The sequence below is a fragment of the Lipophrys pholis genome (assembly GCF_963383615.2).
Source record: "Lipophrys pholis genome assembly, chromosome: 23".
Classification (NCBI taxonomy): Eukaryota; Metazoa; Chordata; class Actinopteri; order Blenniiformes; family Blenniidae; genus Lipophrys; species Lipophrys pholis.
Window position 1 is genome coordinate 4,773,670 of NC_137645.1, and position 14,268 is coordinate 4,787,937.

The following is a 14,268-nucleotide window of genomic DNA, read 5'->3' on the forward strand; positions in this document are numbered from 1 at the left end:
GCAGGTTTCTCTTCATCTTGCTCGGGCCTCTGGGGAAAGGGCCACAGTATCATGAAATCGGACGGTCGATTGCTACTCTGATGACTGACGAGGTGAGGCCCAACAACAAGGGCAAGTTTCGATGGTTCACTTACTCACGTTTATGCACCAAACTAAACTCTTATGTGACAGAAATACTTAGAGCGTCAACATAACCTGAGTAGATTTAGATTAGATCACCTAATAACTACTCAGGAAGATTTCGATTTCGAAGTATTTTGTTCAGTTCACTTGCTAAAACAACTTGGTGCCAAAAGTACTTGGTTGAGTGAAACAACTCACTACTCGGTTCGCTTCAGGTGCTAGAAGTACTTCGTTAAGTTTAATTCTCACGTTGGGTGATGTTGCCGTACGTGATCGTGAATATCAACTAATATTAACTAATTGCTGCGGCCACTCACAGTGACAATATCCTCAACCATCATTTAAGTGTTGGATCCTGGCCCTGATAATGATATGTGATGTATAAACATTACATTTCATTTAATAGCCTTACTATTTAGCATTAGTGTGATGCAATGCACTAATTCAGTCCACCTACCAGCTCCACGCTCAGATTTTCTTTTTTAACTGAACCCGACCGTTAACCTTTGTTTAAAAAAAGCAGAAGAAACAACAGCAAAAATGGCCGTCAGGGATCAGATGGGTATGATATAAAAAGCATGACAGCAGATTTCCCACACTGCAGCTATGAGCCAGTGTTTCTCACTACGATCCAAACCAGATGTTCCCTTGGGTGTGCATGTGTGTGTGTGTGTACGTGTGTGTGTTAGCAGTGTCCCTTTGGGATGCATGAAAATAGTCTATGTTTCTGCCAAGAGTGGATGGATAATCTGGAATAAAGTGACATTAGCAGGAGGAATTCTGCACAAATATCCCTTTTTATATGAAGGAGTCGGATAAAGTCAAATGTAGTAATAAATTATATCGGCAAATCTTGAAGTTTAGCAACTGTAACGTCACCCAGATTATAGAGCATCTTCCTCCCACTAACTTCTGCTGAAGTTAATGAGCGAACCGGTCCACTGACCCACACAGTCCAGAGCTGGTTCCAGCCCGTCTGTGACCTTCAGCTGCACAGAGTGAGTGTAATCGTGTGTAATTGTTTGTTTGTTTGTGTTCCCACGCAGGTTTTCCATGATGTTGCCTATAAGGCCAAAGACAGGAACGACCTCGTGGCGGGCATCGACGAGTTTCTGGATCAGGTGACGGTGTTGCCCCCCGGAGAGTGGGACCCCTCCATCAGAATAGAGCCTCCGAAAAACGTTCCCTCTCAGGTAAACACTCCCCGTCAGGCAGACGCATGTGTGACATTTCCATTAGACGCCTGTGAGCCCCGCCTGCTGAGACATATTTAAACATCTGCGTTCCCTTCTAATCTCCGCTGCGTTGTGCTGTGTGCTTTGATGCCCCTCCCCAGGGCTCTGTTCTCAATCCCGTTCAAAACATTCGTGATTTCCCTTCATTAGTTATTTTGGTCGCCTTTTGAAAAGAGATCCGCCATCTTTGGTTGGGGAGGGAAATGTTGTTATCTAACAGATTAAACAAAGAAGAGTGCAGAGGTTGTTCCAGGTCTTGTTTTTCTTTCCTCTTTTTAGTCATTAGGCTCCTGTAGTGTATTAACGACGCACCACTGTGCTGTTAGATTGCTCTGCTGATGCAGAGCGCTGCAGAACGATCCCAGTTTGTGCAGATGCGATCAATCATTCTGCGTTTAAAAGTGTTCCAGAGGTAACATCTGTTGTCCACGAGCATCCGCGGAGGCTTACCGCCGTACTGGTTGACAGTTGATTGACAGTGATCTTAACCTTGCAGGAAAAGCGGAAAATTCCCCCGGTTCCCAACGGAGTGGCGGATCTGGGAGACTCGGAGGAGCACGGAGGGCACGGCGGCCCTGAGCTGCAGCGCACGGGGAAGTAAGTTAGATTCATTCCCCCGAAGAGGAAGGCCGCTCCTGAACATTCAACTCAAGCACACACAGCTTTAGTTTGAGCTTTAATTCACCACTTTATATCTTTAATATTGTAACACAGCTCTATTATTCAGCATCAGCACACTGGCAGACAAAGCACGCTATGGGGCCGAGTGCGAGTTGGTACATCCTCTCAAAGGTTGTACTCAACTACGGATTTATGTTTCTCATACTCGTATTGCTTCACCGCTCAGAGGGAAATATTACACTACGTCCGTTTGACTAGAAAACTCACAAATTAACTATTTAATTACTCCAGCGATCCCATGTCAGTTCTCTTCAGTCACATTTCAAGGAAGAGATGTGAATATTTCACTAAGAGCTGATGTAATTCAGTCAATAAGTCATAACGCATCACCTTAAAGGCTTATTAGAGCTTCACTTCTGAATGAAAAGCTTCTAACTTGCACCTATCAAGAGATACAAGAATGATTTAATAAGCTGATAAGTAACTGCAGCCCAGTATTAATGCATGTATTTGCTGATCAAAAATGGATACGGTGGATGGCATATTCATGATATTTATTCATTAAGAATGAATTCCATGCAACACGCTCTTAAAATACTAGTCAGGAAAGTCTTTTTTCTGTTTGATTACATTATAGGCAAGTTATTTCATTATTTCATGACAATGTTTTCTTTACTGTTTGTCCTCTTGTGTTCATTTTACATGAGGCAACATGGTATATAAGTATTAAACGTTAAAGAAAAAGTAAAAAGATAATGCCAACTCCAAAAATAAGTTCAAGTCCATGTTGGGAGAAGAATATGCACGCTTTTTCGAAAGTATTTAATAAAAACAATGTTTTCTATATTGTTTTTCCTTATTTGTGAGTGGGGTTACGAAAAAGGGACGGAAAGAGAAATGTTTGTTTCTTTTCGTCAGATTCTAACTTTGTTCCCTGAGCTCTGTTTGTTGTCATAAAAGAGAACGAGGTATGAATACAAGACAAATTCTATTGTTTTATAAGACTTTGGCATCATGCGTGTAAAAACACAATTAGAAAATGTAAAGAGCTTTAACTTGGTGGAAGTTTCCTCCTGTTGAGGAGGTTAGAAGGTTAAACGTCGACCTTGATTGAGGCTCCTGGTTTTGAATCTTGATGCTTTCAAAGCAGCGGAGTGATGTGCCGCTGCAGCGCTGCGGTACAGCCTCCCGTCCCAGCGTAAGGCTGGCCCGGAGCCCGCTTTCAAATCAAACTCCCATCGTGAGGACCCGCCTTATGTTGCCATGGCAACTGCCTCCAGCCGGCTCGCCCCCTGTCCCGGTGTGCTGCGGCAGGAGATGCCGCACTCGCTGAAAGCGTGCAAGAGCAACACGCACGAGTTGACACACTCATAAATAAACAACACACGGTGGAGACGCTTTACTTTTTCACTACAATGTCATGTGCCTCGCTTTAATGAATACTGGAAACAGACCAGAAATAGGCCAGCACTTCACTGCAGTGGGAAGAAGGGCCTCCACACTCTGTCATGTGCATGCAGCAGATTATCTGTGATAAACAGAACTGTGGGTCAGTCACTCGTGGTTCCTCCTCAAATCTGCTCTTTTCAGTTCCTGCATCATTCTGAGGGTGTTTGTCTCATAAATGTCAGAATCTATGCATATTCACCTTTGTCCGGAGAGGACACATCTCAAAACAATTGAATCAGGTCAATTGGACCTTTTTGTTGTCTTAAACATTATTCATAATATGAATACGTTAGCACAAGAATGACCAAAAACAATCAAATCAGTCTCAGACTGCGAGTATGATGGAATCAATTCGGTCCAAGAGCAAAAACACAATAACATCATCTAATAGAATGGAAATCTTGAGCAAATAAAGGCCCAAATTGTAATTGTACGCATAAATGTTATATGTATTTAGGTGCAAGACCATTCAATACTTTAGATTAGATTCATTTTTTCTTCCCGCAATACTTTTCCAGTGGTGATCAGTTTTGTTATTTTCTTAATGTGGTTGTTGAATATCAGGTCTGAGTCCATAATAACGCCCCGATTTCTCGCCTGGTTTGTTGTTGTAAGCGACCTGGATTTTCCTTCCTGAGGCCAAAAATCAATGGAATGAGACTGACTGAACTGTCATAGCTTGTGTTTTCATGCACAATCATTGATGATGGATTACATTTAACTAAATTATTTCATACAACAAACCAGAAATTAGAAGCACAAAAAAAAAAACTTAAACTTGAGGGAAAATTACAAGTGCTATTGTCAACAGTGTTATAGACTGTTGAAATAATATTGCACACCCTGAATGCAGAGAAAAGGTGGAACTGGAGCAATATGTTCGATTGCAGGTTGTTCGGTGGGTTGATCCTGGACATCAAGCGAAAGGCGCCGCACTACCTGTCCGACTACACTGACGCCATCAGCCTGCAGTGTCTGGCCTCCTTCCTCTTCCTCTACTGCGCCTGCATGTCGCCCGTCATCACCTTCGGAGGACTCCTGGGCGAGGCCACGGAGGGCCGCGTGGTAAGAGCTGGGCTTTCGGCGTGTGAGGTTTCACTGGGGAGAGAGTTTAGAAAGAGCCGGAGTCAGACGGTTGTTTAAATGTCCAGATATGGAGGGTGGACGGATGACAAGCACCACAGTTAAACAGCTCATCCCACTCAAAGGAAGCTTGTAATTAGATCTTCAGGAGGTAGTTTAAAATTCTGTGCAATTTCAGTGATGCAGAATGCAGGGACAAGTACTGATTCAACAAATGACGGCCTTTTTCTTTTTTTTTTTTTAGCTTTTGAAATCGTCATTTTTCAGTCACATGATACCCAATTTAACGATTTGAGTCCATTTAAACAGTGCTGGACTCCTGAGACGCAACAGCACAATGTTTGTAATTTGACACCTGCTTCATATGATTCTTTATTATCCGTGACCTTATAAGGAATACCGATCATGCTGATATCTACTTGTGCAAAACAAGTTTTCCAGTTTACTGATTCTGTTGCTCTTCTGTTCACATTCAGCTCAAACTGTTTTAAGATTAGTTTGACATCCCTGTTCGACACATTTAATTTTCCTCCGACATATCGGCTTCCCTGTTCATGAACAAATTCAGGCCTGAATTAACTTGAACATGTGTTTTCAGAGCGCCATCGAGTCCCTGTTTGGGGCGTCCATGACTGGGATCGCCTACTCTCTGTTCGCCGGTCAGCCCCTCACCATCCTGGGCAGCACGGGGCCGGTGCTCGTGTTCGAGAAAATCCTCTTCAAGTTCTGCAAGTAGGTTATTTTGTGCTTTTGTTTGATGGATAGGTGTGTTTTGTGCCTCAGATTTTCCCCTGAGAGTGACTTCGTGCGTACGTGTGTGTGTGTGCTGTGTTTCTCAGGGAGTACGGCCTGTCCTACCTCTCCCTGAGGGCCTGCATCGGCCTGTGGACGGCCTTCTTCTGCCTGCTGCTGGTGGCCACAGATGCCAGCTCGCTGGTCTGTTACATCACACGCTTCACCGAGGAGGCGTTCGCCTCGCTCATCTGCATCATCTTCATCTACGAGGCCCTGGAGAAGCTGCTCCACCTGGGGGTGCACTACCCCATCAACAAGAACAACAACCTCCAGAAGCTCACGCAGTACTCGTGAGTTCCCTTTATGCTCAACACCATCTACATAGTACATTGTTATAATACAGAAGAAGATTAGAGCTACTGAATGAAAAAAGACACATTCTGAGTTTCTTCACAGAAGGTAGCATCCTTGGCAGTCACAGAAAAAGAAGTTCAAAGTTTTGAGGGGGGAAAAATTCAGAGAAAAAAGTAATTTTGGGGGAATATAAGCACTAAAGAAATTGTACAAATAAGCCAAGATCTTGGAAAAAAAAGAAAAAGTCAACTTCTGAAAGAAATGTCAAAATTCTGAGATAAAAGACATATTTTCCTTTGAAAAACCCAACAAAAGTATGACATAAAAATTAATTTTTTGGGGGGAAAAAAAGACACAAATCAGAAAAAAAGACAATATTTTCAGTTGGAATTATGAGGAACGATCTAGAATTCCAGGATTAAAGACTTGTTTTGAGATAAAAGACAAAATCATGAGGAAAACAGTATTTCTTGGGAAGCAAAAGGGAGTAAACCCATCTGACACTGAAGGATCCAGGAACAAAGTTGACTTTTTGAAGAAAAAATCTGAATTCTGAAACAAAAGACACATTTTTTATTCAAAAAATTAAAAACTCACTTTTTAGACATCATTTTTAAATAGATCATGAAGGGTATATTTCTGAACTCAAGGTGGCGACATTGAACTAATAATGCAAATCAGCAAAACAGGACTTTATGACTTGAAGTGTGCAGCATTTATCTGCCAGGACCTGATCTTAAAGCTCTTTATTTACCTCCACTTCACACCGTTTATGGCTTTAATCTTTCATCCTTGATCACTGTCTGCTCTTTATACGAACACAGCAGCTCACTTGGCTTCAGATTAGATTAAATATTCTTTTGTTAGTCTGACAGTTTGGGTTGGAAATGATTTGGTTGTCCGGTTGTTGCTGTGTCTCCTGAACGTTTGCCTCCACGTGCTCATACGTTTTGCTGCGTCACGAAACAACAGATGGCGACGCCGCATAGCAGACGCACCATCCGTTTATCAGTGATGGTTCTGCTTTATGGGGAATAATCCCGTGTCGGGAGCGCTGTCCATCATCCCCCGTCACAAGCTGGCTGCGTGTCACGCCAAGAGCTCCTTATGTTGGTTTCTATTCTAGAGGGATGGATGGCCGGAGATGTTCAGGTTTTCAGATAAAATGTGTGAATGCTTCCCTTGTAGGTGTGCGTGTGTGGAGCCGAGAACCCCCAGCAACGAGACCATTCGCTTCTGGGAGGAGAGCAACATCACAGCCTCGGAGGTCAACTGGACCATGCTGGAGGTCAAGGTAAGGAGCCCTCGCCACGCACCTGCTCTACCAGAGAGGAGTCAGGGTTGCGTTTCGGTGTCTGGCTTCATCGTTAAGCGTCATGATTCCAGACGAGGGGGATTAGGGAGAATGTGGGCAGGATTTCAGAGGATTTCAGTGCAGAAGACGCAGTGTGAGGATCAGGATCAGACACACCGCCGGTGGCGGCGTGCTCTATTCCTCCTCCACACGTCTGCAGCCAGCACCGGCTGACAGATCATGTTCAGACTTCAGTAACTCATCACTGACGTCCATCACCTCCATTGCCGCTCATCATCCTCACCCTCATGTCCTCTGCGGCCAGTAGGAGTGCGAGATGTTGCACGGGGAGTTCGAGGGCAGCGCCTGCGGCCCCCACGGCCCCTACATCCCCGACGTCCTCTTCTGGTGCGTGCTGCTCTTCTTCTCCACTGTCTTCATGTCCGCCTTCCTCAAGGAGTTCAAGACAAGCCGATACTTCCCCACCAAGGTAGGAAACAGCTGTGACTGCATGAGTTGAGATCAGGCTGCCACCTGCTGGCGGGTGCGGGACACAGCAGCGACGCTGTGGCCTGAGCTGCCAGGTTCTATGTGTGCAATTTCTATGATTTATCATTGAGCTGACACTCATGAGTGTAATGTACGGCTTGATGCAGAGACTGCAATTTGCAGTGCACTAACGCCACCAGGTGGTCATGAAAATATGCGTCACTGTATCTGTAGGCTACAGAGTGGACCGTTGATGGGGCTGGGAACTCTGGAACCATCTGGGAATTTCCCACTTCCGAGTTAGGAATTCTTACGTGACAACGGAAAGCTGCCTTGGAAAGTCAATTTTATGTTTGGACTTCTTCTTTCCTTTAATTTCATGAGGAAATCTTATTTCTCAAGTACAAATCTCATCAAGTCAAATCTCAGAATTTTCCCACTTTGGATGTTTTTCTTTTTTTTCTCCACTTGGAAGCTGAGGCTTTCCCACTCCCTGGTCACTCATGTGCACACGATATTCGTCAGAACAGTAACTAACTAAACTACGCACAAAATTCAACTGTTTGGTGAATTAATTCTTTGTTTTTCGGTGATGGATGGATGTTTCTCGGTGATAAAATAAGGATTTTTCCTCTTTTAAATTGTGCATTTGTGAGATGATTTGAGTGTCTTTTATTTGACCTTTTAATCGAGTGAAGAAGTTGATTGATTGTCTGCAAACCATGTGTTTGTTTGCAAATACTATTCGTTATGATCAGACAGTGGTCCTCAGTCGTTACTGAGAGAATTCAACAATTGACAGTATTTTGGATAGAAAATGGATGTAAACTCCAGGACGTTGTTAATTTACACTTTAACGCTTTAATGAGTGTGTGTGTGTTCATTCCAGGTGCGAGCCATCATCAGTGACTTTGCGGTCTTCATCACCATCCTCTCCATGGTGCTCATTGATTATGCCTTGGGGATCCCCTCGCCGAAACTACAAGTCCCCAACAAGTTCAAAGTAAATCCTCCTTCAGGCTACGTCATTCTGCCTTGTCTCTCACTCAGGAATCTTAAATTGAATGGTAGTTACATTAGACACTTATCCTCAACAGCATTCAAAAGGCTTCATATTAACTCTCCAAAGTTTATGGTCAGAATTGATCTGTGTTTTACATTTTGCACGATCCTGCAATATAAAGACTTTAACCGTGAAATGCTGTCATTGTTGCGTCCAGCCGACCAGAGATGATCGTGGCTGGGTCATAAACCCCGTGGGACCCAACCCGTGGTGGACCACCATCATCACCTTCATCCCCGCTCTGCTCTGCACCATCCTCATCTTCATGGACCAGCAGATCACGGCCGTCATCATCAACAGGAAGGAGCACAAGTTGAAGGTATCGCCTGCTGCTCCTGCTCTTCACGCTCTCTTCACGTCCAGGTTGCTGGAGACGCTCTCTCCCTTCTGCACTTGTCATATCGTCGTTCCTCTCGTCTCTTTGCAGAAAGGCTGCGGCTACCACCTGGACCTGTTCGTGGTGGGCGTGATGCTGGGCGTGTGCTCGGTGATGGGCCTGCCGTGGTTCGTGGCCGCCACCGTTCTCTCCATATCCCACGTCAACAGCCTGAAGCTGGAGTCGGAGTGCTCGGCGCCCGGCGAGCAGCCCAAGTTCCTGGGCATCCGGGAGCAGCGCTTCACCGGCCTGATGATCTTCACCCTGATGGGCTGCTCCGTCTTCATGACGTCTGTGCTCAAGGTCGGGAACGCAACCGCTCAACGTCAACCACAATAAAACAATTCCCAGGTTTTCCTTCATTCAAATGCAAAATAACAGACTGCTGCAGATTGTAGGTATAAACTTAGGCTGTATATGAGCAGCATCAAGGTTGAACTCTTTAGCCCCTCTGCCCTGGCTCCTGGAAGCTCTATTGTAATTTTAATTATCTTGTTTTCATTTTATTTGCACACCAGACTATTTTCCATATATATATATATATATATATAGCCATGTCATGTTAATTTTAAAGGTTTAACTTGTATTATGGCTCCAGACAGACTAAATTTGGTGGAAAGTTTCTAAAATGACTCTTTTGGCCATAAAGTTGGCATATCTATAAACTCAACTCTTCTATTTTGTATTTGTCTTTTACCCTTTTCTAGCCGTCACATCAACACAATTGAAGCTTTAAAAGCTGAATGTGTCTTTGTGTTTGCAGTTCATCCCCATGCCGGTGCTGTACGGAGTCTTTCTCTACATGGGAGCCTCGTCACTCAGAGGCATCCAGGTGAGTTTCTGCAGCCTCTCTTGACCCGTACAAACCCGACAAGCGGATTTCTTACACGTATTTTTTGCAGTTCTTCGACCGTGTGAAGCTCTTCGGCATGCCCACCAAACACCAGCCGGACTTCATCTACCTGCGCCACGTCCCCCTGAGGAAGGTGCACCTCTTCACTATCGTCCAGCTCAGCTGCTTGGCTTTGCTCTGGATCATCAAGACCTCCAAGGCGGCTATTGTTTTCCCCATGATGGTAAAAGATGCATGTTCACACGAGTGTGTGTGTGTGTGTGTGTGTGTGTGTCTGTCTGTCTGTCTGTCTGTCTGTCTGTTGTCCTCTGGACGTCCCTCCGTCAATAATCTCCTCCTGCCTCTCCAGGTCTTGGCTCTCGTGTTCATTCGTAAGCTGCTGGACTTCATCTTCAGCAAGCGGGAGCTGAGCTGGCTGGACGACCTGATGCCGGAGTGGAAGAAGAAGAAGCTGGAGGATGCTGCACAAGAGGTGCAGTGAAAACCGCCGCTTTATACACACACACACACACACACACACACACACACACACACACACACACACACACACACACACACACACACACACACACACACACACACACACACACACACACACACACACACACACACACACACACACACACACACAGCACCAACCTTCTGTTTTCCTTCCGCTTCAAGGAGGAGCACAGTATTATTGCAGAGGAGGAGGGCATTGTGCAAGTGCCACTGGAGGGACACTACAAGTAAGTCTTTTCTGGTTTAAATCTGCGTGATGGTCAGTTTCAGAACGTGTGTTTTCCATAAGTCAGTGTGCAGCAGAGTGAGTTTGCTTGCTCTGGTGTGAAGATTAAACTGACCTGCGTCCTTCTGATAGATAAATGTGTGTGTTTGTGTGTGAAGGAGTGATCCAGCCACAGTCAACATCACTGACGAGATGTCCAAAGGATCGTTTGGTAATGTGTGGAAGAGTGTCAACCCTGCTGAGAGTGCCAAGAAGGAAGCCAGCACTAAAAGGTCAGCCTCATACACTCTGATCCACATCGCTCTTTCACACGCTTCTTATTGAGGTGACATGCTAAGTGTGTTCCTGCAGGCCCGCAGCAGTGGCAGGTGTTTGGTATTGGAATACTGTAAAACATTGACGTTACATTTTTCCACGAAGCTCAATAGCTGGCGTGTTATTTGTAAGAGCAGCAGCCCTGGCCTGGCGGATTTCCTGCGGAGTAGACTAACATAGCGTCTCCCGCTTGCTTTTCTCGCTCCATCCCACCCCTAAGCTCCCCTTCCTAACCGCTCAGAAGCTGAAATCCCAAAGGTAAGCCGGTCCCAGCAGCGCCCGTCAGCATGCTTGTGTTCTGATTGCTCGGTGTTGCATGATGGGAGAGTGGTGCAGCAGTGTACTACGGCCGTGTGAAGGGAAGACAAAGCTTCAACAAGTCAAAATGTCAACAGATATGAAACTTTGACGGCAAAGTCAAAACTGTAACGGTAATATAAAATAGAGTAAGAAAAAAAAAGCGACAATGAAATGAGAAGAGAACAACAATAAAGTAAAAATGTACATTTTCAAAAGTCCAATTACAAAGGAGTTAAAATGTCAACAATAAAGCACAAATGTCAATAGTCAAGTTAAAACAAGAATCAAATTCAAATGTCAACAATTCTATTCAATTCAGCTTTATGTATATAGCGCCGAATACAACAAAGTCAGTTCATTGCACTTCTACAGAGAAAACCCAACAAATCCACATAGATAAGTATAAGCAACTGTGGAAAGTCCCAAACTCCATTTTTGTAGGAAGAAACCTGCAGAACGAGGCTCTAAAGTCCTAATGTCAACAGTGAAGTCAATAATAAATTCCTTAATTCCACCATGAAGTTAAATGTTCACAATGAAGTCCAGAGGACAACAATACAGTCTAAACATTGACAACAAAGTAAAGTCAAATCAACATGAAGTGAAAGTGTGGAAGTGACATTTTCTTGGTGTTTCACCTCAGTTCCTCACATTTTGACTTGTTGTTTTCCCGTGGTTGTTCGTCGTGGCGGCCCTGATACACTCCTGTGAAACAGGAATGATTGCGACTGACTTCACAGCGTGAGTTTTCGCACTGCCGGAGCGGCGTGAGCATGTTGTCTGCACCACGACGCACTTCGATTTCAGAATAACCACATCGTCTGGGGCGAGCCGTGCGTGACGGCGCTTTCTCGGACGTGTTTGCATGCGTGCATGTCACCGAACACTGAGCTGAGTTGAGTTTGCTCACGTTGTAACCGGCGTCTTCTTCTCCCCCCCGCGCAGCGTTCCCAGAGGCGGCGAGAAGCGACACAAGCGGCGGAGGCATGACAAGAGCTTGGACAGGGAGACGAGTTTGTGATGACACATACTGGCGGCGCCACCGTGCTGTCAGTCAGTAGATCAAAAAGAAGAAAAAAAAAATAAAAAATACACAAAAAAGCGATACCGTGCCACACTCAACCACCTTTGTACTGTGCTACACTGTGTTTTTCGTCATGTAAGTCTGTGTGCAAGTTGTGTAAATCAAAGAAAAATCTGTTAGTCAGTATTAGCATGAGGAAGCCGAGCGCCGCCGCTCCTCTTCCTCAGTGTATATCAGTGTTTGGTGATACCAGCAACAGAAGAAAGCCAGAATTAGACAACACCTCCAGTATCTGCTGCGTTCGTGGGCCAATTAAGTAGAAATTTTCAAAAAATTTTTAAACTTTTATTTGTATTTTGTATGTTTTTATATTTTTCCAGCAACAACTGCGAGTTGTCCTTTTTGGAAATCCTGCCACGGGGTGTGGAGTTTATGTGGAGCTGTTTAATGCTGAATTCAGCACCTCACATCGGGACACACTAAGATATTTGCCAACACTGACGGAATTCACTGGTATCTGAAGGAGTCGGCCTCGGAGCGAATCTCGTCATTTTTTTCAAAAGTATTAAATATACATTTTATATATTCTGTATATGTCAAGGTTTTTCTGTGACAGTGACTCCTCATATCACTCCAGCGTCTTCTCTATTGCTGTGTCACGTCTACATGTCCGTCTTCCTCCTGAGCTCGTCCCCGAAGGGTTAAACAAATGGTTTCTGGGAGATTTGTGTGCCGAGTTCAAATTTCACTAAAATTGAAGCTCCTGCTTGTTGGGCTTTTTAAATCTCTGTATTTTTATTCGACTTTTATGTCGTGTTGAGACAAAACGACAAACTACTAGATTTAGGAATCAAAGCTAGTTTGTGTCATTTGTTTGCGACGAGGTGTCAAAACCTACAAAAGTTCACTGTGTTTGTGTACTAATGATAGCAAAACTACTTAAATATCTTTAGATATCAAAACTGCTCTGAGGTTTTGGAATGAAGTCTGTAAATCTGGATCCTCGAACTCTCGCTACAATTCCTAATCACTAATCTCCTAGTTAATTCTTTTATTTCTGGGGCAGCTTTTTAGGAAAGGACATCGTCAAACAAGCATGGCAGTGTAGTTCAGGAATTTGGCCTTGGCTTTTTATGACCCCCCCCCCCCCCCCCCCCCGTCACCTCAAAAAACCCAGAAACAAACAAAAAAAAAAGCTTCTCAACTTTGCAAAAGCTGTTTTTTAGGCGAGTGTACAGAAAAGCTCCACATTCTCCACCCGTGTGCTCGTCGTCATCCTGTCAGTAAGTGTCATCCATGGACGTGTGATCTCCTCTCCAAACGACCCTCAGCACGTTAGCATCTGAAGCCAGTTGTTTTTGTAAAAAATGAAAAACACCTGCATGGCGGTGACGCAGTCTCCACTGACTGGCTGCAGGACCACGGTTACTTCTAGAGATGCAATAATACCTTTTTTCTGGGAAGGGCAACATGTAATAAATGGTAAAGAATCTTAACAATGTATAATACATAGTATATTTTGTTGATGTACAATGTTACTAATATATTACTAACATGAAGTCGGTGTTGAATTCAGGTTTTTGTTGTAGATGTTTTTTTCCCATTGTCGATGGTTCTTAGTTGATTAGCAAAACTACTAATGGGTCAAACATTATATCAATATCGACGATTTTGACCACTTCTGTGAGGAATTCTGCCTTAAATTTGGTAGTACTAGCTTGTACACTTTCTGTTTAATAATTGAAGTCACCTGTATAGAGACCTATGAGTTCAGATCTGTTGTTCAACTGTGATTTGTTTAACGAGAGCGAGAGTGAGCGACTGAGAGAGAGTGAGAGCGTCAATAAAGAGATGAAACCGCTGAGGTGACCTGGTGCTTCATTTTAACCCCTTCTACGTGTCCGCAGGGAGGTCAGAGGTCAGGTAGTGGGCAGCGCTTGTTTCTGGAAGAAAGGTATGCATTTCTCAGACAGGAGGTGGAGGCCATATTTGAATTGGACTTGTTTTCACCCTTGTCATTGTATCTCTCCATTATCCAGCTTCATTTTACCCAGAGGCAGAGCCAACCCCCCCCCCATAATAAACTAAACTGCTGCCGAGGGCCCCACCTCCACTCGAGGGCCCCCAGATGAACGCCAGGTAAAATCATACACAACATTCAAACCCTGCCGAGCACAATCCGGGACAGCAGGCGTCAAATCAACCAGAAATTCACTATAAAATGGCA

General features: G+C 44.4%; 1 protein-coding gene across 6 annotated transcripts in view; it reads left to right on the forward strand.

Annotated features, from left to right (window-relative positions):
- Positions 1-13,903, forward strand: part of LOC308127892 (sodium-driven chloride bicarbonate exchanger-like) — a 37,988-nt gene extending 24,085 nt beyond the window's left edge. For 3 of the 6 annotated variants that reach the window (XM_080493290.1, XM_080493291.1, XM_080493292.1), the window contains 18 exons: positions 5-92; positions 1,170-1,316; positions 1,855-1,955; positions 4,319-4,493; positions 5,110-5,243; positions 5,351-5,596; positions 6,789-6,894; positions 7,223-7,384; positions 8,273-8,386; positions 8,604-8,765; positions 8,874-9,125; positions 9,586-9,654; positions 9,725-9,898; positions 10,025-10,147; positions 10,339-10,403; positions 10,561-10,674; positions 10,938-10,975; positions 11,963-13,902. In XM_080493290.1, coding sequence (XP_080349416.1) covers positions 5-92; positions 1,170-1,316; positions 1,855-1,955; positions 4,319-4,493; positions 5,110-5,243; positions 5,351-5,596; positions 6,789-6,894; positions 7,223-7,384; positions 8,273-8,386; positions 8,604-8,765; positions 8,874-9,125; positions 9,586-9,654; positions 9,725-9,898; positions 10,025-10,147; positions 10,339-10,403; positions 10,561-10,674; positions 10,938-10,950 — 2,245 coding nt within the window. In that variant the 3' untranslated portion in view covers positions 10,951-10,975; positions 11,963-13,902. Of the gene's footprint in view, positions 1-4; positions 93-1,169; positions 1,317-1,854; positions 1,956-4,318; positions 4,494-5,109; positions 5,244-5,350; positions 5,597-6,788; positions 6,895-7,222; positions 7,385-8,272; positions 8,387-8,603; positions 8,766-8,873; positions 9,126-9,585; positions 9,655-9,724; positions 9,899-10,024; positions 10,148-10,338; positions 10,404-10,560; positions 10,675-10,937; positions 10,976-11,962 lie in introns of all 6 variants that reach the window. The other 3 variants (XM_080493287.1, XM_080493288.1, XM_080493289.1) reach the window with 1 other exon arrangement.
- The last annotated feature ends 365 nt before the right edge of the window (positions 13,904-14,268 follow it).